Source organism: Acipenser ruthenus, chromosome 28 (assembly GCF_902713425.1).
Source record: "Acipenser ruthenus chromosome 28, fAciRut3.2 maternal haplotype, whole genome shotgun sequence".
Classification (NCBI taxonomy): Eukaryota; Metazoa; Chordata; class Actinopteri; order Acipenseriformes; family Acipenseridae; genus Acipenser; species Acipenser ruthenus.
Window position 1 is genome coordinate 7734161 of NC_081216.1, and position 24818 is coordinate 7758978.

The following is a 24818-nucleotide window of genomic DNA, read 5'->3' on the forward strand; positions in this document are numbered from 1 at the left end:
CACACACACATACACACACACATACATACACTCTCACACACATATACATACACACTGTTCTTTTAAAACCTTGTTTTTAATAAATCTAAAATGTAATTTTATTAAGTTGATGCCAAAACTTGTACATTCTTGACAACCAAGAACAAACTAACAAAAACATATCAGCACTAGATTTATCCTGACATTCGTATTGCTAATCAAAACATTTAAAAAGCATTAACAAACAGGTAATCCTGAATACAAGTGTGTGTCATTATTATGACCAAGTGTTGTTTCATTCACATGTTCAAAGTTATGTTTCTACTAAAGAATAAAACTTACCACAAACCCGGGTTGTTTCAAAGAATGTAAAAATACCTTATCAGATTTTCTCTTCTTAGCTGTAAACGAGAGGAGAGGCAGAAGTTAGACTAAACAGTTTCAAGAGAAAATATTTACTTCAAAACTACAGCTTCAAACTCTAAACCATTTGTCAGGTCAGTTGAAATCTAGTTAAAGTGACTGTAGATAACACAATAATTCCATCACGTTTACAGGCTGTGTACTTCCTTTTGTTACCGAGGTCTCAAATGTGCAGTTTTGAATGAAAACTTGTATTTGCATTTTAAAACAGGGTATCTGGTACAACACTTGGTTAAAGAAATCTCTGCTTGCAAGCCATGCTTTCAGATAGTGTCACACTTTCTTGGTCATTTCTCTGGAGGGTGAAATTGTCCCCTATTGACTGTTTTCAGCCAGTAAAACGACCCAGAAGACATTGCTGAAGTGAAACGACCAAGGAAGTGCAAATGCAAACAGTTAAGCCAAGAATAAGGCATAAAAACTGAGAGTTTCCTTTAACCTATAGTAGTACCAGATAGCATGTTTTAAAATTAAAATATTTATGTGTGCTAGAACATGTGGTTCTTTCAAAACTGCACATTGAGATCTATTTAGCTAATGGAAGTCAAAACAGGTAGGATTCCTGTTTATTTTATGTTTTTTTGGCAATTACTTTAATATTACAACAGAAATCTATTTTTAGTTTGTTTATGCAGTAAATATATTCTCGATGTCTTTTATTTATTTGTAGACTCCAACTTTCGCCACAGAATTTTTTCTCTGTAGCCAGGCAAATCATACAGTTCACATTCTGACTTGCATTGTACCATAACTCTGTAGTCCTTCTGTTCTGCTCTAGTTCTTTGATTAAATGTTTCAATGCTAAAAGATTCATGTTTTTTGTCTTCCTTCCAGTGCCTTGCCTCTGTTGTGAATGCACAATACTGATACAAACGTTTACAATAAAACCTGTCATTAGTTTTTCAAGTGAAATAAATGACAAGCATCTTGAAGAAGCCGACACTTATCTTGTGATCACAGCTGATGAAATACGTTGTTGTGCACTTCACATGTAGTTTCTAAAGAAACGTGTTATTTATTAATTTGTTACTTACACCCGGTTCATTGTTTATAAATCATGGCCACAACATCACATTTAATTTGGCATTTAATGACTTTCCTTGATGAAAACTGACAAACTCTGACGACACGTGATTTTTAGTCCTGTGCGAATCACGTGTATGTGCGTCTTTCAGATTTGTTTACATGAGATCTACCTATAGAATTAAAATGCAAGGCTGGTAAGATTGAAAGGATTCATGTATGTAAAACTGCATGTGTGAATGCTGTGTAGCCTGTGTATTGTTGGGTGCGAAAGCTCTGTATCCTGTGTATTATTGGGTGCGAATGCTATGTATCTTGTGTATTATTGGGTGCGAATGCTGTGTATCCTGTGTATTATTGGGTGTGAATGCTATGTATCCTGTGTATTATTGGGTGTGAATGCTGTGTATCCTGTGTATTATTGGGTGTGAATGCTGTGTATCCGTGTATTATTGGGTGTGAATGTTGTGTAGCCTGTGTATTATTGGGTGTGAAAGCTCTGTAGCCTGTGTATTACTGGGTGCGAATGTTGTGTAGCCTGTGTATTATTGGGTGCGAATGCTGTGTAGCCTGTGTATTATTGGGTGCGAAAGCTCTGTATCCTGTGTATTATTGGGTGCGAAAGCTCTGTATCCTGTGTATTATTGGGTGCGAATGCTATGTATCTTGTGTATTATTGGGTGCGAATGCTGTGTATCCTGTGTATTATTGGGTGCGAATGCTATGTATCCTGTGTATTATTGGGTGTGAATGCTGTGTATCCTGTGTATTATTGGGTGTGAATGCTGTGTATCCGTGTATTATTGGGTGTGAATGTTGTGTAGCCTGTGTATTATTGGGTGTGAAAGCTCTGTAGCCTGTGTATTACTGGGTGTGAATGTTCTGTAGCCTGTGTATTATTGGGTGTGAATGTTCTGTAGCCTGTGTATTATTGGGTGTGAATGTTCTGTAGCCTGTGTATTATTGGGTGTGAATGTTCTGTAGCCTGTGTATTATTGGGTGTGAATGTTCTGTAGCCTGTGTATTATTGGGTGTGAATGTTCTGTAGCCTGTGTATTATTGGGTGTGAATGCTGTGTATCCTGTGTATTATTGGGTGTGAATGCTGTGTATCCTGTGTATTATTGGGTGTGAATGCTGTGTATCCGTGTATTATTGGGTGTGAATGTTGTGTAGCCTGTGTATTACTGGGTGTGAATGTTCTGTAGCCTGTGTATTACTGGGTGTGAATGTTCTGTAGCCTGTGTATTATTGGGTGTGAATGTTCTGTAGCCTGTGTATTATTGGGTGTGAATGTTCTGTAGCCTGTATATTACTGGGTGTGAATGTTCTGTAGCCTGTGTATTATTGGGTGTGAATGTTCTGTAGCCTGTGTATTATTGGGTGTGAATCTTCTGTAGCCTGTGTATTATTGGGTGTGAATGCTGTGTATCCTGTGTATTATTGGGTGTGAATGCTGTGTATCCTGTGTATTATTGGGTGTGAATGCTGTGTAGCCTGTGTATTATTGGGTGTGAAAGCTCTGTAGCCTGTGTATTACTGGGTGTGAATGTTCTGTAGCCTGTGTATTATTGGGTGTGAATGCTGTGTATCCTGTGTATTATTGGGTGTGAATGCTGTGTATCCTGTGTATTATTGGGTGTGAATGCTGTGTATCCTGTGTATTATTGGGTGTGAATGCTGTGTATCCTGTGTATTATTAGGTGTGAATGCTGTGTATCCTGTGTATTATTGGGTGTGAATGCTGTGTATCCTGTGTATTATTGGGTGTGAATGCTGTGTATCCTGTGTATTATTGGGTGTGAATGCTGTGTATCCTGTGTATTATTGGGTGTGAATACTGTGTATCCTGTGTATTATTGGGTGTGAATGCTATGTAGCCTGTGTATTACTGGGTGTGAATGCTGTGTATCCTGTGTATTATTGGGTGTGAATGCTGTGTATCCTGTGTATTATTGGGTGTGAATGCTATGTATCCTGTGTATTATTGGGTGTGAATGTTGTGTAGCCTGTGTATTATTGGGTGTGAATGCTGTGTATCCTGTGTATTATTGGGTGTGAATGCTATGTATCTTGTGTATTATTGGGTGTGAATGCTGTGTATCCTGTGTATTATTGGGTGTGAATGCTATGTATCTTGTGTATTATTGGGTGTGAATGTTGTGTAGCCTGTGTATTATTGGGTGTGAATGCTCTGTAGCCTCTGTATTATTGGGTGCTTTTCCCACACCCTTGCTGTGCTCACCTTTCTTCTCTGAGCCATAGGACCAGTCGTTGTCATTGATGTCATCGTTGTCCTCCTGGTCACTTTCTGATTTGTTCATATTGTTACTACTGGCTATCCTGTTTAATAAGAAGGCAGAATAACTCTGAGGTTAAAACACAGAACCTGGCACTCCATAAACCAATCTTCCAGTCTCAAGCTACGCAGTGCTTCAAAACAAATCAGAAATGGGAGCTTTTGAGAACAAAAACATAGCATCCCAGGGGGAGGGGTGTTATGAGAAAGTCATCTCTGATAAAACTGTCTCAGGGGGCTCCCGAGTGGCGCATCCAGTAAAGGCGCTCCGTGTGGAGTGCAGGATGCGCTCTATAGTCCTGACGTCGCGAGTTCGAGTCCAGGCTATTCCTTTGCCGACCGAGGACAGGAGCTTCCAGGGGGTGGCGCACAATTGGCCGAGCGCCGCCCGGGGGGAGGGAGGGCTAGGTCGGCCAGGGTGTCCTCGGCTCACCGCGCACCAGTGACCCCTGTAGTCTGGCCGGGTGCCTGCAGGCTTGCCTGTAAGCTGCCCGAGAGCTGCGTTGTCCTCTGACGCTGTAGCTCTTGGGTGGCTGCATGGTGAGTCCGCAGTGCGAAAAAAAGCAGTCGGCTGACAGCACACGCTTTGGAGGACAGCGTGTGTTCGTCTTCGCCCTCCCGAGTCAGCGCAGGGGTAGTAGCGGTGAGCTGAGCATAATAAAATAATTGGCGATTCCAAATTGGGAGAAAAAAATAAAAATAATTGGCAATGACTAATTTTATAAAAAAAAAAACAAACAAAAAAAAAACCACACTGTGTGTAAACATTAATATGTATAAAACACCTGCATCGCTGATCAGGGGAGCTGGACCTACAGGTGCTGGGGGTTACAGTTTTGTTCAATGGCTTTCAGCACGCCCACTTTATAAAAATTGTTCCAGTGCCACTATCCTTGATAAGTTCAGAGGTTGTACCACAAATAAAATGATGCTAACTTTCGTATTTTTGGAGTGAGGTGCACGAAACAGGGTTTAAGATTTACTGACAGGTTGGATCTAAATATCCAAACTGTCCATTTCCTCATGATACTTCAGTCACTTTCAAAATGTATTTTAAGAAGCAGCTGTTTGAACAGCTGCTCAGTTCCTTGTGTACCTGAAGGGGTTAAAAGACAAAACGGCAGTGAAAACAATAAAGTGTACAGCTCTGGCCAACAGTTTTGTATCACCCTATATAATTAACACATTCTGCTTCATAAAGGCGAATGAAACCTGCTGAATAATGTTACGTTAACATACTGAATTACACGCCGCTTTGTAGTTTTCCATATATTTAATGAAAAACTGATGAAAATTTGACATTTTGAAATCCAACATGAAATACTGTACTACCATTATGGCATCTAGTAGATTTTTGCGATACCAATTTTTTTGTTTCATTAATTACATAAGTAAAAGATCAAAATTAAGTTAATATTTATTTCCTTTTTTTTTTTTTTAATTATGTCTCAATCCTAAAATTCTAAGCAATGCAAAACTTTTGGCCACAGCTGTACTTTCTCCATACAGCATAAACTTAAAGGTCACATGACCTCAACAAGGCAGCCACATTAAATAAGTAGTCAAGGTCACCAACACATTCAGCAGCAGGGTTTCAATATGAAGTCACAAGCGAGGGTATCTAGAGATTTAAAAAACATTCGGAAACCATGAAGTAGAATTGCTCGTCTTAATCTGACATTTAACCACTTCAACACCATGACGTACGCACGTACGTCAATTGAAAACCCACTTACAGTACCATGCCGTACCTGCGTAAGTTACGTTTCCCATTCTATTCTATGATTGGTTCCTCAGTCTAGCATTTCAGGTTTCATTCTCTAAAGCAGTACTGTGGAATGTGCAATGAAAGTTGGGGGAGGGTCAGGTGACATTTTTATCCAATTGCGTGTCATGTAGCAATTCCAATCTAACTGTGGCGTTTAGAAGGCTGAGATATATTGCAGGAAGCCATTCAGCTTTTACAAGTATATATATATATAGTGTTTTAAATTATTATTTTTGATTTATTATTAGTTTTACTTCTTTAGTTATAGTTTATATAGTTTTTAGCAACAGCGAAACATGGCAACATATGTGGTCTTTCTATAATGAGCAACGGGAGTGAAGTTGGTTCGGAGGATTTCAATACCAGCGACAGTGATGCTGACTTATCACTCAGCGATTATGATGAAGAGGATGTGGAGCCAAGAACGATACAAACTGTACGAACAGAAGAGCATGCAGCTACTTTACAGGTAAGCCAGCTGCAAACGGGAAGCTGTTTGGTTTGAAATGGCAGTGCTGTGACGAAATACTATCAAAACACAGCACTGGGTACAGGCAATGCGGCAGCCAGATCCATCACAATGCCTGTGCAAAGTAGCCCTGTACACGCAATTGTGACTATCCCTCCAACACAAGCGAAGCAGACACCGTAAAAAAGGTGCAGGGTCTGCTACGAAAATGAAAACAAAAGAAAAGACAAAAGAAAAATGTGCAGTGGTTGCAAAGGCAATCCCGGGTTCTGTTGTATTGAACATTTCAATAAATGGCACAGAGCAAGTCGATAATGGCACGCGTTTTGATGTTGTTTGATTTTTATTTGATAATTACTGTTTACTGATTATTATTGTTATTATCAGCGTTTGTTTTCTTTGTTAAAAAAATGTTTTTATCTCTATATTGAATATGGGTATGTAGTATACAGCAGCATAAAGGGTTAATGAAAAACACAGTTTAAGTCATTTATTTGTGTTTTATTCATAATATGTTAACATTTTATAGCAATTACAGGTTTGAAAACATTATTATTATTATTATTTTCAAAATCTAGTACCTGGGAAGGGGTTTCACTTTTACATCTGGAGTTGAAGTGGTTAAGAAAGACACCGTTAGCAAACGGACGAAGTCGGCCTCTGAAATAGTTTGAAATATTAGCACGGCAACATGGCAGAATACCTGTAGTTTCTTAACTGCAGAAATGCTTCACATGCTTTTCCATACCATGGGCTTCTCAGTAAGCAAATAGGTTTGTTATCATAATATCATTTTGGCAACAAATTACAACCAGGAAATACAACTTAAAAAAGATTTTAAAAAAAGCACAGGGTACAAGGGCAAGCTGAATGTCACAGTTCACTCAAACAGCAACAACAAGATTATACTCCATTCCTCCAGTGCCAGGTGCAGGTATATCACGCAGTGTATAAGGGTATGGGGCATGATATTTCACACTGTGAGGTACGGCTCCGGTGCTGTGGTCTGCTCACCTGCGGTTGGCGATTCGGCTGCTGTTCCTGCCCATGCCCAGACACTTCTCCAGGTGTGGGGCGAAGCGCGAGGCTGCAATGCTTCGGTTACAGTTGGGACACACACACTCCTTATTCTTCCACTGGTTATACACCTGCCCGAAGATATCCACGCCTGGCTGGTCTACGATTTCTGAAAGGAGAGAAACAGAGGTGATGTAATAATGAAGGTGATATAATAGGAAACAAAATATTCCTGTGCAGAGAGCACATCACTGTACAGCAGAGGTTCTGAAAGAGTTTTGGTCACGGGCCTCGGGCACATTTATGTCTCGCATGTTTCTATTTTTGATCATTCTTCATTTTATATTTAAAAAGTGTTTCAAAAGGTGAAATAAAATGCAGATTTATTTCTCAAATAGTAGACTAGTCACTTTAGTTCCACTACATCAGTATTGCTGTGTTCCAGGCTGTTTTCCAGATTCTGGAATGCGTTATGTTACTTGTGCAGTGTCCCATGTTGTCCGTATTGCAGAGTTGTATTTTTAAACATATTGCCGACTGTTTTAATTTTATTAAAATCACACATGGGCAATACATTTATCAGCATTTACTTGGGAGATTTCACCAGTAGAAGAAAAAAAACAGAGCCAAACGTTGTAAACAATTAGTAGTAAAAAAAAAAAAAAAAAATAGAACAGGACCCATTTGTGATTTTCTCATAAGTTCGAGCCCATCATCACCTCTCTCACCATTAAAATACAGCATTTATTGAAAAATATGAAATTAAATTACATTACAAATGTAGGTTTATTCAATGACAAACGAAATTAGAGCTCATAATGATCTGATTTTACTTACTTACCTACTGCAAACTCTCTAATTCAGTGCTGCAAAGCTGTGCACCTAACTCACCGAAGTCCTTCATGCTCTCTGGGTCTGTTTCATCCAGAAGGAAGTAGCCACACTTCACAGCTCGGTGGACCTCGAAAGACAGCCCCAGGCAGGCATCGTCAATCAGATCTGTGTAGATCTCATGAGCCATGGCCTGGAACGGAGGGGGGCGGGGGGGGGGGGAAGAGAGAGAGAGAGAGATTGATATATTCATTAAGCATTAGCATGTTGGTGTCTGCACTTCAGTCCTATACACTCAACCAGGACACAGCCGTGTGTGCACTAAACTCAGAATGTAGCAATAAACTATTAAAGCAAGTTCTTTAAACAAATGAGCTGTACTGAATGTACTTGTGTGAAGTTCAGGTATTTGTACTATCAATATTCACAGACAAACTTGAAAATATTTATTCTGTTAAGAAAAAAAAAAAAAAAACCATTAGGACTTTATCACCCAGAAAGGCACATTTTCCACAACACAGTGGTCATCTAGGACATGTGTTAAAGTGAAGGGTGCCGTTAGATTGGCCCTTTTAAATGAACACAACAACATATACATGAAGGTGCTAGCTGAAATGGTTTGGCAGTAGGAATCCACCTGCATATTAACAACAAGGTATGAATTATGGAACACTCATCAGAATTCAACACCTGTAACCCCTACAGTGCAAAGACAATGGTAAACATTTTGGACAACAAAGCAAATATTGAGGTTCAGATTTTAATATCGGGGGGCCAATTCGGATGGTTACAACAGCATCAATGTATTACACGCTAAAGCTTTACCTTAGCAGAGAAATGTAAAACAGAGCCACGCTGGCTTTCATACCAGTACACTACCACTGCAGCAGTTCTCATTCATTTTTAATGTTTGACTATGTGGTGCAGTATTACTCATTCCTGCCCTGGTCCTGATTTAAATGTGACTGGGACTGGTTTCAGATCCTCAGCACTGCCAGAGGGACTTGTGGAGACGTTACAAGAGGAGTTTTCTGCAGCCATGTGTTTAAAATCATCCGGGCCTCAAACAGGAGTAAAAAAAAAACAAAGAAAAAAAACTGAGCCACGAACAGACATGGTAACAAAAAACAAAACAAAAACAACATTTTTTCAGATTGATGTTGGCTTAAATCGATGGGGCCCATAGTATTGTATATTACATTATCAAACTTGTCCTAGAGAACTATGGAATACAACGCATAAAGCCAATATAAATAATCATAGGCATTTATAATCTGGAAACTACCCCCCCACCCCCAACAAATAAATAAATAAATAAATAAATAAATAAATACATGAATGAATACAGTGCCTTGCATAAGTATTCACTCCCCCTTGGACTTTTCCAAATTTTGTAGTGTACAACCTGGAATTCAAATGGATTTAATTAGGATTTTTTTGTCACTGATCTACACAAAATAGTCCATAATGTCGAAGTGGGGGAAAAAATCTACATATTTTTCAAAATTATTTACAAATAAACTGAAAAGTCTTGATTGCAAAAGTATTCACCCCCTTTGCTGTGACACCCCTAAATAAGCTCTGGTGCAACCAATTGCCTTCAGAAGTCACATAATTAGTTGAATGGAGTCCACCTGTGTGCAATTAAAGTGTCACATGATCTCAGATTAAATACACCTGTTTCTGGAAGGCCCCAGAGTTTGTTAGAAAGCATATCTAAACAAACAGCATCATGAAGACCAAGGACCTATCAAAACAAGTCCGGGATAAAGTTCTGGAGAAGCACCAATCAGGGTTGGGTTATAAAAAAATATCCCAAACTTTGAATATCACCCGGAGCACTGTTAAATCCATTATTAAAAAATGGAAAGAATATGGCACAACCGCGACTCTGCCTAGAGAAGGCCGTCCACCAAAACTCAGTGACCAAGTAAGGAGGGCATTAGTCAGAGAAGCAACCAAGAGGCCAATGGTAACTCTGAAGGAGCTGGAGAGATCCACAGCTGAGGTGGGAGAAACCGTCCATGGGACAACTATAACCCGGACGCTCCACAAAGCTGGGCTTTATGGGAGAGTGGCGAGAAGAAAGTCATTGCTGAAAAAAATCCATATCAAATCCCGTTTGGATTTTGCCAAAAGGCATGTGGGAGACACAGCAAACATGTGGAAAAAGGTTCTCTGGTCTGAAGAGACCAAAATTGGCCTCTTCAGACTGGCTAAATCTGGCCTTAGCGCAAAACGCTGAGAACACCACCCCCACGGTGAAGCATGGTGGTGACAGCATCATGTTATGGGGATGCTTTTCATCGGCAGGGACTGGGAAACTGGTCAGGATTGAGGGCAAGATGGATGGAGCCAAATACAGGGAAATTCTAGAGGAAAACCTGTTTCCGTCTGCAAGAAACCTGGGACTGGGGCGGAGGTTCACTTTCCAGCAGGACAATGACCCTAAACACACAGCCAAAGCTACACTGGAGTGGTTTAAAAACAAGAACCTGAATGTCTTAGAATGGCCCAGTCAAAGCACAGACCTCAATCCGATTGAGAATCTGTGGCAAGACTTGAAAATTGCTGTTCACCAACGGTCCCCATCCAACTTGACAGAGCTTGAGCAATTTTGCCAAGAAGAATGGGCAAAAATTGCAGGATCCAGATTTGCAAAGCTGGTAGAGACTTACCCAAAAAGAATCACAGCTGTAATTGCTGCCAAAGGTGCTTCTACCAAGTATTGACTCAGGGGAGTGAATACTTATGCAACCAACAAATGTCTTTTTTTTGTTTAATTAACATTTTGTGTCACAATAAAAAATATTTTGCACCTTCAAAGTGTTAAGTATGTTGTATAAATCAAATGGTAAAAATCACAATTAAATCCATTTAATTCCAGGTTGTAACACTACAAAATGTGGAAAAGTCCAAGGGGGGTGAATACTTATACAAGGCACTGTAGAGAGACAGAATTTAACATTGCCAAGAGGGCTAAAACCAATTCCAAAAAGTTTTTCCAATATTATAAACAGCAAAAGAACATTCAAGGAGATAGTAAAATGTCTAAGAGATACAAATGGCAACACCACAGATGAAGAGAACAAAATTGCAAATATATTAAATTATTACTTTTTACAAGTTTTTACAAAAAGAGGATACGGGCAACATGCCCCACATGTCGACCTGTTCCTATCCAGTTTTAAATAACTTTAGCGTAACAGAGGCAGAAGTGTTAAAGGGACTAGGAGCTCTTAAAATAAACAAATAACCTGGGCCGGATGAGATCCTCCCAACAGTACTCAAAGAAATGAAAGAAGTTATTTACAAACCGCTAACAAAGATCATGCAACAGTTTCTTGAGAGAGGGGCTGTACCGACAGAGTGGAGAACTGCAAACTTAATACTGATCCACAAAAAGAGAGACATAACTGAACCAGGTAACTATAGACCAATAAGCGTGACTTCTATTATATGTAAACTTATGGAAACTATAAGATCCAAAATGGAAAATGACCTATATGGTAACAGTATCCTGGGAGACAGTCAGCATGGTTTTAGGAAAGGGAGATCATGTCTAACTAACCTGCTTGATTTGTTTGAGGATGCAACATCGACAATGGATAATTGCAAAGTATATGACATGGTTTATTTAGATTTCCAGAAAGCTTTTGACAAAGTCCTGCATAAACGATTAATTCTCAAACTGAACGCAGTAGGGATTCAAGGAAATGCATGCACATGGATTAGGGAGTTGTTAACATGTAGAAAACAGAAAGTATGGATTAGAGGAGAAACCTCAGAATGGAGCAAGGTAACCAGTGGTGTACCACAGGGATCAGTATGGTAAGCAAAATTTGCAGATGACACAAAAATAGGAGTGGCAAACACCGTTGCAGCAGCAAAGGTCATTTAAAATGATCTAGACAGCATCCAGAACTGGGCAGACACATGGCAAATGACATTTAATACAGAAAAGTGTAAGGTACTGCACGCAGGCAATAAAAATGTGCGTTATAAATATCATATGGGAGATACTGAAATTGAAGAAGGGATCTATGAAAAAGACCTAGGAGTTTATGTTGACTCAGAAATGTCTTCATCTAGACAAATGTGGGGAAGCTATAAAAAACGCCAACAAAATGCTCAGATATACAGTGAAAAGTGTTGAATTTAAATCAAGGGAAGTAATGTTAAAACTTTACAATGCATTAGTAAGACCTCATCTGGAATATTGTGTTCAGTTCTGGTCACCTCGCTACAAAACGGATATTGCTGCTCTAGAAAGAGTGTAAAGAAGAGCGACCAGAATTATCCCAGGTTTAAAAGGCTTGTCATATGCAGACAGGCTAAAATAAATGAATCTATTCAGTCTTGAACAAAGACTATGCAGCGATCTGATTCAAGCATTCAAAATTCTAAAAAGGGGCCGAATGGCCTCCTCTCGTTTGTAACCTTTCTTAAGTTCTTATGAATGAATGAATGGTGTACATTCTATGCATGGGATGACAGCTGAAAACCAGATAAGAGATAAAATGAACATCGACAAAATCTGTAACCGAGAGGTTGATACGTGATTTATAAACAGCATTTATGGTTATAAATCAAATTAAAGAAAGGTAGTTAAAAAAAAAAAAAAAAAAAAAAAGTAAAAATTCAACTCCAATACAACTCTATCCTTCTCTCTCTAAACCAGTTTCACAGGACATGAAAGTTTCTCATTAAAACCACTGGGGACATTACAGAGAAAATCCCAAACCTCCCAGGGGACTCAAGAATGAAAGTAAATTAACATTTAAAAGAAATAATTGCCATGCTTTCAAGTCCTATATGAATGAATCCATGTTTTTTCTTTTTTCTTTTGCAAGCACTTTTAACTCACATGAAATCCCTTATCAATAAGCTTGTATTTCTGATTCTCATAGTTTCCAAGGTTCAATATGAGGGGAAAAAAAAAACATCATGGTGGTGTCCTTATGTTCAACTTTGCTCTTTTGTACTTCTAATACTGTGAATGTTTGTTCTGGAAATACAGTAACACTGAAACCAGTGGTTTATTTGAAACAAAATCTGTATTAACTTCTTGACTAGTTAATGTGCAATCATTCCTCATGGCCTTTACAACAACAAAAAAAGATTGCTTACACACAAATCTTTATTAGACATTGCATTAGATTCCATCTGCTCTTCTCGAGTGCAAACGCCAGGAACGAAGCAGTAAGGGCTGGGTGTTTCCAATGAAAGTAACTTTGTACTTGTACTGTACTTGCATTTACATATACACATGCTACTTAGAAAACACAAAATAATGAATTCATCACTGGACTGGATAATTCGGGTGACAGGGGAATGTTCCCCGATTTCCTCGCTGTGCATCTGCAATGTTGATCCAATAAGGATAAACTGTTACACCGTTACAGAGTTCGGTTCAAACTTAGTTCCCAAACAGTGGCAGATCTGAACACTGATCTTTTTTAACTCTGTATTAATCCAGAGGGGGTTTCCCTCCTAAGGGGTGATTTATTGGCCCCCTTCTTAAATGTAGGTATAGACAATGTCGACCCACGCGACTTTTTTGACCTGAAAAAAGAAACAAGGACCAGGGGTCACAAATGGAGATTAGGTAAAGGGGCATTCAGAACATAAAATAGGAGGCACTTTTTTACACAGAGAACTGTGAGGGTCTGGAACCAACTCCCCAGTAATGTTGCTGAAGTTGACACCCTGGGATCCTTCAAGAAGCTGCTTGATGAGATTCTGGGATCAATAAGCTACAAACAACTAAACTAGCAAGATGGGCTGAATGGCCTCCTCTCGTTTGTAAACTTTCTTATGTTCTTATGTTCTAAATACGTACAATAAGAACACAGTGAATGAAGGTCAGCAGAAAGCGAGGTTTATATATATTGGAGTGGCCGTATTAAGATGCCACACTGCTTAGATCAGACTGAGGCACTGATTAAGCCAGACTCCCTTTCCTTCTTACCTCCAGTTTACTGTTGTCCAGGCCAGATAGAGACATTTCCTCCATTTTCATTTGCAAACACTAAATGGGGTAGAATTGTTGTCTACATAGTACAGGTGGCGTTGGGAAACAGCACTGCAAAACAATACAAAAATAATTCAGGTTAAAGACCTGGAAAGATCATCTCATTCGAACGTCTCATGAGGCAGTCTTGATGGAAACCCATGCAATATTGGCATGGCATATTATGACAGGCTCATGCAAAAAACTGCTTTCTTGGGTCTGTAAATAAATTGACTAATAGAGAGTTAAATAACAGAGGGTTAACTAATAAGGAATCTACAGTTAGTGGATTTTACTAGTTATTTTGCTAGTTGACTAGTTGCAACTGGTTGCGTTTTTTGGAAAAGTGCACTTTGCTCAGTCATTCTGTAGTTTGGATTTGAATGAATGCAAGATAGATTGCAAATTGGGATATGCAACAAAAAAAAACACAACAATCAATGCTAGAACTTCTTGGCCAGTAATAGTTATTTTTTTCATTGTTGTACATCGTAGATAATTTCTGCTCAAGCAGTTTTTCCTCCCCATAGAGGCACATATCCTGACATGGGCCTACAGTATTTGAACATCTGCAATGATTTTCATTAGTCATCAGCTAATAAAATGGACCGTACCCTTTGATGCAGGACAACAATCACTATTAAATGGATGCGTTTTGTGTGTGTATGCGGCAGCATGAATTCTTGCCTTTCTGTTTTTAGCTTGAAAACAGGAGTGAAACAGACAGACAGTCTCAGTCCAAGTGTTGACAAGCTTCTGCTTGCGAGTGCTGCGCTGCAAGTGGAGGACCTCAGTTCTCTACCCTCCCATCCCCAGACCTGCAGCACAGCCTGACATATGGGCAGACAAACAGCTCCAGGCTGGGGGAGGAAACAATTAGGAAATGCAGTAGCCTTGCTGAGGGCCTCCCTCCTTCAGACTATAGCAAATGGCAGCTCCAGGTGAAGGTCACATAATATCAAGTCAAAACTGCATTTTCAGTGTTGATCCAATATGGATAAACTGTAGAGTTAGGTACAAGATTGGTTCCCATTGTGTATCTATTAAATAGGTAATGAGATGTGGCGGAGTGTCCCATCCCTTTGTTTATTATTGTTTTGTATTATGATTTGGATTATATGCGACGGTGAAAAGCTGTGTTTTTGATTTATTGTTTGGAAAGGACGAGCGAGATGCACTTAGCAATTACTTCGTACAGCACAGACATACAGCTAGCTTACATAATTTCCTTGACCAAATTTGGTCTTATTTCCCTAGCATGATGCATGGTGTGAGACAAAGCACATTAATAGTGTTTCTTCTTCACTTCACCAATGTCAGCAGAAACCCAGATAACAAGAAGTTACATTTAAGAGTTTTGCTCAATTCTCGCAGGCACCAAAGCGCTATACCCACGCATCGCAAGGTCAAACGACAAAGCTGGTGACTGCAAACTTCCAATGTACACCAGCTATGTACAGCTTCATTTTAAGAGTTTTGATTCAGAGCTTACATTAAACACAGGAAAATCACACAATGTTTACAGACAGTTTCAATGATTTGTTTACCATTTAAAAGGGGCAACATATGCAACGGGTTGCATAATGGAGAGGAACAAAGGCTGATGAAGAAATAAGAGCTTGTGCAATTTAACTGGATCAGACACCGCCACGCACAGGGAGTGTGTTTATCATAAAAAATCGACATGTTCCATTTGTATAGTGTGTTATTATGCATTCCGTGACACCTAAAGTTATAGCATGTCACTTAACAAAAGTAAATGGTAGAACCAGTTTTAATTGGTTTGTATATAGGTTCAAAACAGCTTATGACAGATAACAAGGACAACAAAACGCAAATATATAGTCCAGGTAAGTGCAGGTTTGTTCTGGGGTATATTCTCAATATGAATACGTCCATTATAGTTATCAAATGTATTTGACAGACATCAAGTCTTTGATAATCAATTGTTTTATGATTTTGAATAAGTTTTATTAAAAACATAATAGTACTCGCTGGAACCGGATCCTTGATATTTGTATCCAGTTCGTCGGTTCCAAAGCAGGAACCGGGTACCCGAATTTCGAAGGAACCTCTAGATAAAACATTTTTATGCCGGTCCTCCTACAGTACCACGCGGAAAGCTATATTACAGTTAATTACCCCTCGCATTCAATTGTTGTGCACAAGCTTTTACTTAATAGCAATGATATTAAAAATAATCACGTCTGTGGAGTTGTGGGCGGTACAATCACCGATATTTTTTGGAACGATTATATTTTGTGTGCCCAATTAATCGATTGCTATTTTGAGGCGAGAGAGAGAGAGAGAGAGAGAGAGAGAGAGAGAGAGAGAGAGAGAGAGAGAGAGAGAGAGAGAGAGAGAGAGAGAGAGAGAGAGAGAGAGAGAGAGAGAGAGAGAGAGAGAGAGAGAGAGAGAGAGAGAGAGAGAGAGAGAGAGAGAGAGAGAGAGAGAGAGAGAGATGCATGGTCATCTTTAAAAGGTTTATTTAAACATTAGCATTCTTCTCATTGCCCCAAACACTGTGTTTCCTAAGTGTTACACTGAAGCATTTTCTGACGAAACGGTTCTTCTAACTGCGTTGTATGCGCGCTGAGTTTTTCCCCTGCTAAGCCCGGTGCCATGTCTCTTTTTAAAACCTGTACAGCCATCCATCACTAGTTTTAAAACGTGTCCTCTGGATGTAGTCGACTATGGAATAACAATGCTTTCTCTTGAAGCACTGCTCCTGAAATGGGAGTGCCTTTTCCCTTTCTTGCATGAACCACATGTACAAGCTCTTTCTCTCGCGTTGTCTTCACAGTCGCACAGTTCTGTGGCGGTGCTTGATTCTATGGTACTCAAACATTTTTTGTTTTGAAGTTTGTGTGTCAGAAATTTGACTTTCCCACACCGTACTCTTTAGCAAATTGAACAGCACATTCAGCCTTTTCCAACCGTTCAATAATTTTTCAGCTAGAGTGAGTACTGTCCTTTTTTGTTTGTCAGCCATATGAATTTGTTGGGGACACGCTTGCAGTGTGGTTAACAAGGCGATTCGGAAGAAAGGGGTTCGAAGTAACAGGCTTCTACTGTGTATGTATATATATTAGTATATATAGCAAGTCTCCGTCCCCCCTATGACATAGGTTGGTACAATGTTGCAATAACATTTTGACAAAAAAGAATACACTTTTTTTATTGTGTTATGACTAGTGAAGTACTTTTTAATCTACATCATTGCTATTCAGGTATATACCAAAAGTCCGGAAACCATCCCTCCACCCCAGCCTGCACCAGATAAAGTGATTTCACCTCCCCACTCTTGCTTTGAAGACAGGTGTTACAGAACTAATTGATGTTCCAGGTTTGGACAAAGGTATATTGGGCTCTGGACAAAGAGACCGGAAAGAAGAGTCGCTCTGCATACTCACAGTTATCAGTCATTGTCTGTCATTCCTCCACACAATCAGTTTTTAATCCCAGCCATATGTGTAGGATAGGAAGCGTCTAAATCGTGGATACGATTATATCATTTCTGTTTTCTAGCCAAAGTAAGACTAAATCTTATGTTGCTTTTATGTTACATTTATGTAATTGTCAACATTTCTTTCTCCCATCAATATATATTTTTTTCCATGGGCCCCACTGTACTTCAGTTCCGAGGAGTAATTTGTGAATCAGCCCCTTCCCCCGATTAGCAGACTTGGGCAGTCATTTTGTAGCACTGGACTCAACTTACTGGCCCTGTATTCAATACTTACAAGTATGTAGAGATGTGCCAACTGGGGGATGGGGCAATCTAGCCAGGGTTTGAGGGGAGTGGAGACTGGCTCTGCCCTGCAGAATAGCCTTTCCTTTCTCAGAGCGACGTTCTCCTTTAAAAGAAACAAAAATCGATATTACCATCTCAACCTCTCACATCAACATTCACAATGGATTATGGGAAGGCTGCTGTGGAATCTAATGCTGTTTTCAGGGCACAGCCTGTATAGAGAAGCATGTAGACATCAGGTCAAGGGAAATGTCAACTCATTCAGGTCGCTTTCTTTATCAGGGTGACTTAATAGGCCCTCTCGTTCTTATTGCTTTGCTGTTGATCGTTTTGTTTTCAAGGCTTTATTTTCAACTTGACGCAGGTGAAGCCCATTTTTCCTAGCACAATGTTGCCTGCTCACTTCCTGTGTTACAGGTAACTGGACCCCACCTGATCCTTACACTCTGTGGGAACAGGTATGGTCCTAGTACTTGGTACTTGTAACACAGGAAGGTAATAGGTCAAACTTGCAGTCGGATATGTGGTGCTTGAATAACATTTCCGTATCCCAAGCCTTGGTTAATACACCTTTGAAATCCAACCAATTCCAGTACATCTAATCCTGTGAACAGATCTCATCTGGGAAAGAATAATTCTATTTTTATGTTTAATAGACGCTCCTGAGTATAAGGTCTGTTACTGTGATTTATAATAAGTTAATACTGTGTGTTGTGCATCTCCTATTATAACAGACATTTTGCAGGTTTAGAAACTACAGTAACGACACAAGATGACATCTCTTAGTTAAACCTAGGAATGACACAATTTGCATTGCCTCCTGAAATCTGCTGCATCAAATCCTCCATTGGACACAGTTGCAAAAACATGAGCACAGGCTACGATTAGCTTGGGAATTTTTTTTTTTTTTTTTCCCTAAATGAACCTTTGTAGTCTAGCAATAGGTAATGCAAATGTCACTTCAGTTCTGCTAATGTACTGTAGATCTGTGTAGTTGAAAGCAATTCAGTCTGATGCCATTTAACAAGAGATCCGCTAACAGTTACAGTATGTGGTGTCTTACACTGTTTTTATTTTACACCCTCTATGCCTATTCTATTTCCCGTGTAGCCAGAAAAAAGTTGTATCCCATTGTTCTCCCTAAGGTTCTCCTGTGAGCAAGCCCTGAAAACATGAAAGTGGGACTGCTGTGGACTTAATAAATATTAACAAGTGCATACATTCATGGTTGCCACAGGGACATTTGAATGCTCAACGGGCTTTAACCCAAATACATATCTTGAGATTGCCCCTGAGCTACTAGGAAAAGGTCCTTTAAACCTGAGTACCCATAGCGATTGCTGGAGGGGTGTGGCGTTCTTGCGTGTTGTTCCCTTACTGAAGCAAGCAGACAGGCAGGGGAGCCGGAATGGAGGCATGGAGACACAGGTGTAGTGAAACACGCCAGCACGGCACTCAGTATTTATTAACACATAAAACAAAGAAAAACCAAACAATAATGTCATGTGACGCTATCAGCGATGGTAGCGCACAGAGGACGGTACAAGACTGTAGACACTAAAAATAAAACACAATACAACAAACTATAAATCAAAGGTGCCGTGAAAACGGCAGGCCTTGCAGCAGCCCCGATCACAGTGATTGCTATGTTTTTATACTGACGCTCCGCTTAGACATGCCCACCTGCCTGCTGGAACAGCTTATTGCTTTCAGCTGCTGCTCCACGCAGACAGGTAATCGAACCCGGCGGAGCATCACAGCAGTTAAACAATTATTTAATTTACAACAAATAACGCAAAAATATACAATAAAACTAGATATTTCCCATGTGTAGGGCTTCCGCCCTGCCACAAGGGGATATCAGTGATGCAAACAGAGGGTAGACTATACAGTCTTACCTATAAGGTTCTGCATGGTATGGCATGGGCACCTGCTTTACCATTGCACCTCATTATTCCCAGGACTGTCTGCTTGTTTTGCTGTTACCTGACTGACTCGGATCAAGTCTATTTTCTTGCCACAAGACATTGTATCTATCAAGGTATTGCACAAGTCTTGGGAACATAGAAAGAACATAAAACAGGTAATGTTCCAAATCTAGCCTTGGGCACACAAGTCCTTAAATGCAAACGTTGTAAATGTAATTGCTTTGCCCCCTGTAAATTACACTTATCTGGTTTCACAGGCTCCAATTAGACTTCCTAATGTTACCTTAGGTAAGGTAGTCCATAATTAACGCTAAATCTGGGTCTGTGAAACCAGCCATTAGTTGTAAAGACCTAATTAAAGAGCAAGTAGCTTCAAATTAATTAAAATTAAATATTGGAGCAAGAGAACACAGGACCAAACAGAGTGATTGCATACATCATAAACCTTTAAGTGAAAGGTCATATAAAAAAGCCTTTGATGCCACTTTTACTTTAAATAAGGCCTATAGTCTAATACGTACACTTCCTTTGTCACAGGTAATAGGAACCCTCCATAAGCTCTCGTCCTATGGTGCACATAGGAAACTATAACAGGAAATGAAGGGGCAGTCAAAACCAAGTACAGTATTTTCACACTGTCGTGGCAGGACGTGTGGACACGTATTAACAACTCTGTAAATTAAATTTCATTCAGTCATGAAATTAAAACATTTCATTTCTGTCAATCTTTTCCATAGCCACAGACAGGACCCATGCATTTGCTGCATGCAACAAAAGCAAAGGCTAGCATTTTCGGCAGACATATGGGTTCTCCCTCTCATTGTATCCTGGTTCCATTACCACTATCTTCACTAGAATTAGCTTTTTACTGGTGCAGAGTACAATAGCACAGCAGCAGCCTGTCTCCTACACCGCACTGTAAAGCCCTCCTCAGTGCAGTAATAGTCATTACAGATCTAGTGAGCATGCCAAAGCTGCAGCAGTAACTGAGGAAACCATATCAGGATGTGCATACAGTATAGGCTTGACTCATGTATTTATTAGTGGTCTATAGCTCCCACCTTAACTGCCATGTGCTGTATCATCTGTGCTTCTGCGTAGTACATGGACTACATATTTTGAAATGGTTTGGGATTAAATGGCATTGCCTATGACAGGAAAGGCACTTTATAAATGCTAATGTGTTCTTGTAGCGTAACAAAGTGATTTAATGAATTCACAGGCCGGTGCACAAATAATAACTCCAACACGTATTTGGACGACTAGGTATCATTTTAATTTCAAAAAAGAAATCCTTGTTGAAGACGAATGCCAAAACAGATGCGATATCAACTGTAGCATTCTTTGCTGTTACCATTGCAGAAATCAATTTACGGGGGACGAAATTAACTTGCTCCAGGACTGAAGGGTTGTCAGTTCTGCTCTTCTGGGGCCACTGCAGTCCCGTTTAATGCGTCTAATATGTGAGGGCCAGCATGGGGGATAAAAGGACTTAACTGTTACTTGCAGAAGCTTATAACACTAACACTGTGTCCTCAATCCAGAAAGTATACTTCAGTACAGCAGCTAGGTAGACATTTCATCTCACAGTCACAAAAAAGGGGGGATTATGCTACAGAGCCCCTAATCTGTCTGGCTGCTCTGTGTTACTGACTTTACAGTTCAAATGAAACATCCTGAATACAAGTACTGTAAATACACCAGCCTTTCAAAAATAATAGAAGTTTGTAACTGGTAAGAGACTCTTTACCCAAGCAATATTAATATATTCGGTAAAAACAGTAAAGCAAATCGATTTGGAATTCAGAAACAGAGTGAAAATATCTGGGATAAGTACAGGCTAATATACTTCTAGAATATTTTCACTAGTTTCAAATTACGATGTTCACTACTGCTCAAAGGTTTTGAAGCCACAAATGTTTCTGAGAACGACTAGGTGCGCGGGCCAGGTATTGTCCGGTTGAATCCACTCAGAGGAACTAAATATCTTGGTCAATTGATGAAATTATTGTTATAGAGCACCATTCTTGGCAAAGCCATCTGAAAGAGCTTCAAAATAAAAAATAAAACAAAGTAAAAATGCCAGTGAGACCAAACAATTAAAAATAAAAGTAAAATTCAAAACCCTGAAAATGATTGAAAGGTCAACAGAATTTTAAAAACGATACAGAATCTAAAAGGAAGCCAATCCCTGAATCCCTAAATACATAACCATCAACTCTGCAAAAACAGCTAAATATTTTTATACTGTCTTGCAACTGCAGTGGTGTACCAAATAGCATCCATTTACTACCAATGCAGAATGTCTGGACGGGATATTTGTTCTTCATGTTATCCCCAATGTTCTGCAATGGTGATTCCCTAGACTAGCCACAAGCTGATAGTTGTGGTACCACTGCCATTACGAGGCACCTTCATAATAAAATATAATTCTTGGCGACTTCTACTTTGTATTAAAAACCACACCTGGTTATCTCTACACTTTATATGCATTACATAACAGAAGTTTTCTTAATGCCACTCCAAACTTCTTGTTGAAACGCCTCAATTGCGAACCAACAAAGGGACTGAAATTTGTTTCCAAATACAATTTGGACAAGACTGAAAATCTGTCAGCTTTACGCAGCCGCACAAAACCAACCGATTGCAAACTTGTGTTGCGTTTTCCCTTCTTCCGTCTAAGAAAAACGTATACAGATGTCGGTGATGCAATAACCAATAGATATACTTGCCTGTTCTCAGAATCTCTACAACGTCTAGCACCGACTTGTCTTACCAACAACAAACTGAATGAAAAAACTGTTGCCCAACACATCCATGATTTATTTATTTATTTTGGCCCTTTGGTAGCTCTACAAAACATAACCGTCTCAGTTTGGAAACGACGTTATACAGCAGAAAAGGACCTGCAGAGTGGAAACCCGACAAAAGGCAGAATTAACTGAAAAACAAATTTATGATGGTTCCGTGTATTTTTGCCATGAGAATAGAAATGTATTTAATATTAATGTATTTGTTTTTTGTTCATGCACAACATAGACTTTTAGCTTCCCAAAATATATCAAACAGACTGATATTGTTTTATGTTGTTATGGCAGCGAGAACAAAACCATTTGTTTATTTATTTTGTTATTAATGCTGTTTTGCTGGGAATAAGACGGTTAATGGTGGTCTGTTTTTTTGTTTTTTTATGGAGATGGTCACAAAATTGTGTGTTGTATTTCCCTTGCATACCCTCAACATCTTTACATTTATGATTGTAATTTCTGAGAAAATTATCTTTAATTATTCAGCTTTATTTAATGATCTATAAGCCTGCAACGTGTGGTTAATAAGTGCGTTTTTAAAAGTAGGACTATAGTGGTGCATGCCAAGGGTTACAGTGGACACAGAGTCCAGATCAACACCAGTTTGTCTTCATTTTTTTATCCTCAGATAAAACTGCGTTCTTACTTTGACGAGCCTTACTGGGGAAGTTGACATTTGTTTAAGGATAGGGTAAATCTTTTTCTTTCAGGAGTGACGTACTTTATATTCATTATTCGGGGTGATGTATAAAATGTAGCATCCTCTTTTTTTCTTTCGTTTCCCTATGTGGTAACACTAATTTACACCAGAAGTCTTGTCGAGAAGGGATATATAAATATTTAACAGGCCTTACTTGAGTTTGAACATCACAATTTACAAGTCACATCAGAACGTCAAAACCATGGAAAACAAAACATGAACTAAACGTGCAAACTGCAGTTTATTTCTCCTGTCGAAACTTCAATGAGTGGAATCTGATTTTTACCGTTTAGAGAAAGGGTTCTTTTTTTATTTGCTATTGCGTGAAACTTTCAGATGCAAGAAAATAACCAGATTTGTGGGTAGCACAAGCTACAATGCATTGTAAGTACAGAGTCAGCATTTACTTTGGTCTGGTATAGTGAAACGAGTAAGTCCAGGATATACCATACTGTCATCATCCCAAAATATACTTTAGGTAATAAATCAACCAAATACATATTAAAATCTCCACACTGAAAACAGAACACTCGTTGTATTTGTGTCTAAATGCAACTGAAAACGTCAATGTTTAATTTCTAAATGCAATGTATTAAAAACATGGATCATCTTATCTTTGCGGCTATGCTAACGTGCCATTTACATCAATACATCGATTAAAAACAAAGCCCAAACTATGCTGTTGAAAAGCAACAGACTGGTTTCATAGAAAAGAATGCCACCATTTCCAGTGCACTAAATTTGCTAAATAGTTAAAACTGTAGCTGTAAATGGGAGCAATGTTGCAATTTGTAAAAACCGTCCAAAGGATAATCCTATACAAGTATTAAGACGCGATTACCTTTAGTTACTTGCAGTTTACTTACCCTGGCTCTTTAGGGTCGAAGCTGGAGATCAGAGCCGAATCCAGCAGCTCCTTCCCCGGCAAGTCATCTCATGAAGACACCGGTGTCCCATCCGACCCCCGCAGAACTCCTTTACGATAATGAAATTTGAAGCTCTCCAAATTCCTCTCAGAAATATACACACACAATTACATATATGTTCCCATTTTTTCTAGAGGCAGAATAAATCAAACACTTACAAAATGCAAAAATAATAATAATAATTTTGCCAGACGCTTTTTTTAAATTACTATGTATTTAACTGAATAGTTTTGTAACCGCAGCGCAATACGTTTCATATGCACGCCTGTTTAGTCCACATTCAAACGGAGTTGTACAAAAACTCATTATATTTCCAAATAAAAAATAATACAGCAGCAATACATACACACAGGGGACAACCTACCTTGGTAGGCCTTGTCGATACGCGCCCAGTTTGACACCAAAACTGACCAACAGCAGAGTGGTTGTTTAAGATGTTCACCAATTATCTCTCTGTGTGGGCAGAGATTCCCTGTTTCAAGTTACGTTGCGCGGTCGTATGTAATTCATATCATTATTGTTATGGTAAATATTATTGCTGTGCTTTTTACTGACTTTGGTGAAATAGAGACGTTATAATGTGATTTAAAACGTTGATATTACAACGACTAATGCACATTTATTCAAAAGCGGGTTAAAGTTACGAAATGACTGTTAACGCCTATTCCTTTCGTGTTCATAAAGTATAGTTAAATAGATATTTGCCGAATTTATATTGTTCTTGTGAATTACTTGGACCAAAAACATTTTATAATTATGAATGCCGGGACATCGACACGCACAACACTTTTAAAGTAGCTTACATTAATTAATCTAAAACTTAAAGACGGTTTTATACATATTTTAGTAACTATTGGACCGGACTTCATATGCGTAGTACGG

At 39.1% G+C, this 24818-nt stretch overlaps 1 protein-coding gene across 4 annotated transcripts in view; it reads right to left on the minus strand.

Annotated features, from left to right (window-relative positions):
• LOC117435177 (ataxin-7-like protein 3) overlaps positions 1–24818 on the minus strand; it is a 36453-nt gene extending 11635 nt beyond the window's left edge. For 2 of the 4 annotated variants that reach the window (XM_034058193.3, XM_034058194.3), the window contains exons 1-7: positions 23877–24294; positions 17565–17678; positions 13780–13893; positions 7869–8001; positions 6975–7146; positions 3670–3767; positions 358–380 (exon numbers count right to left, since the gene is read on the minus strand). In XM_034058193.3, coding sequence (XP_033914084.2) covers positions 358–380; positions 3670–3767; positions 6975–7146; positions 7869–8001; positions 13780–13830 — 477 coding nt within the window. In that variant the 5' untranslated portion in view covers positions 13831–13893; positions 17565–17678; positions 23877–24294. The other 2 variants (XM_034058192.3, XM_059003207.1) reach the window with 2 other exon arrangements.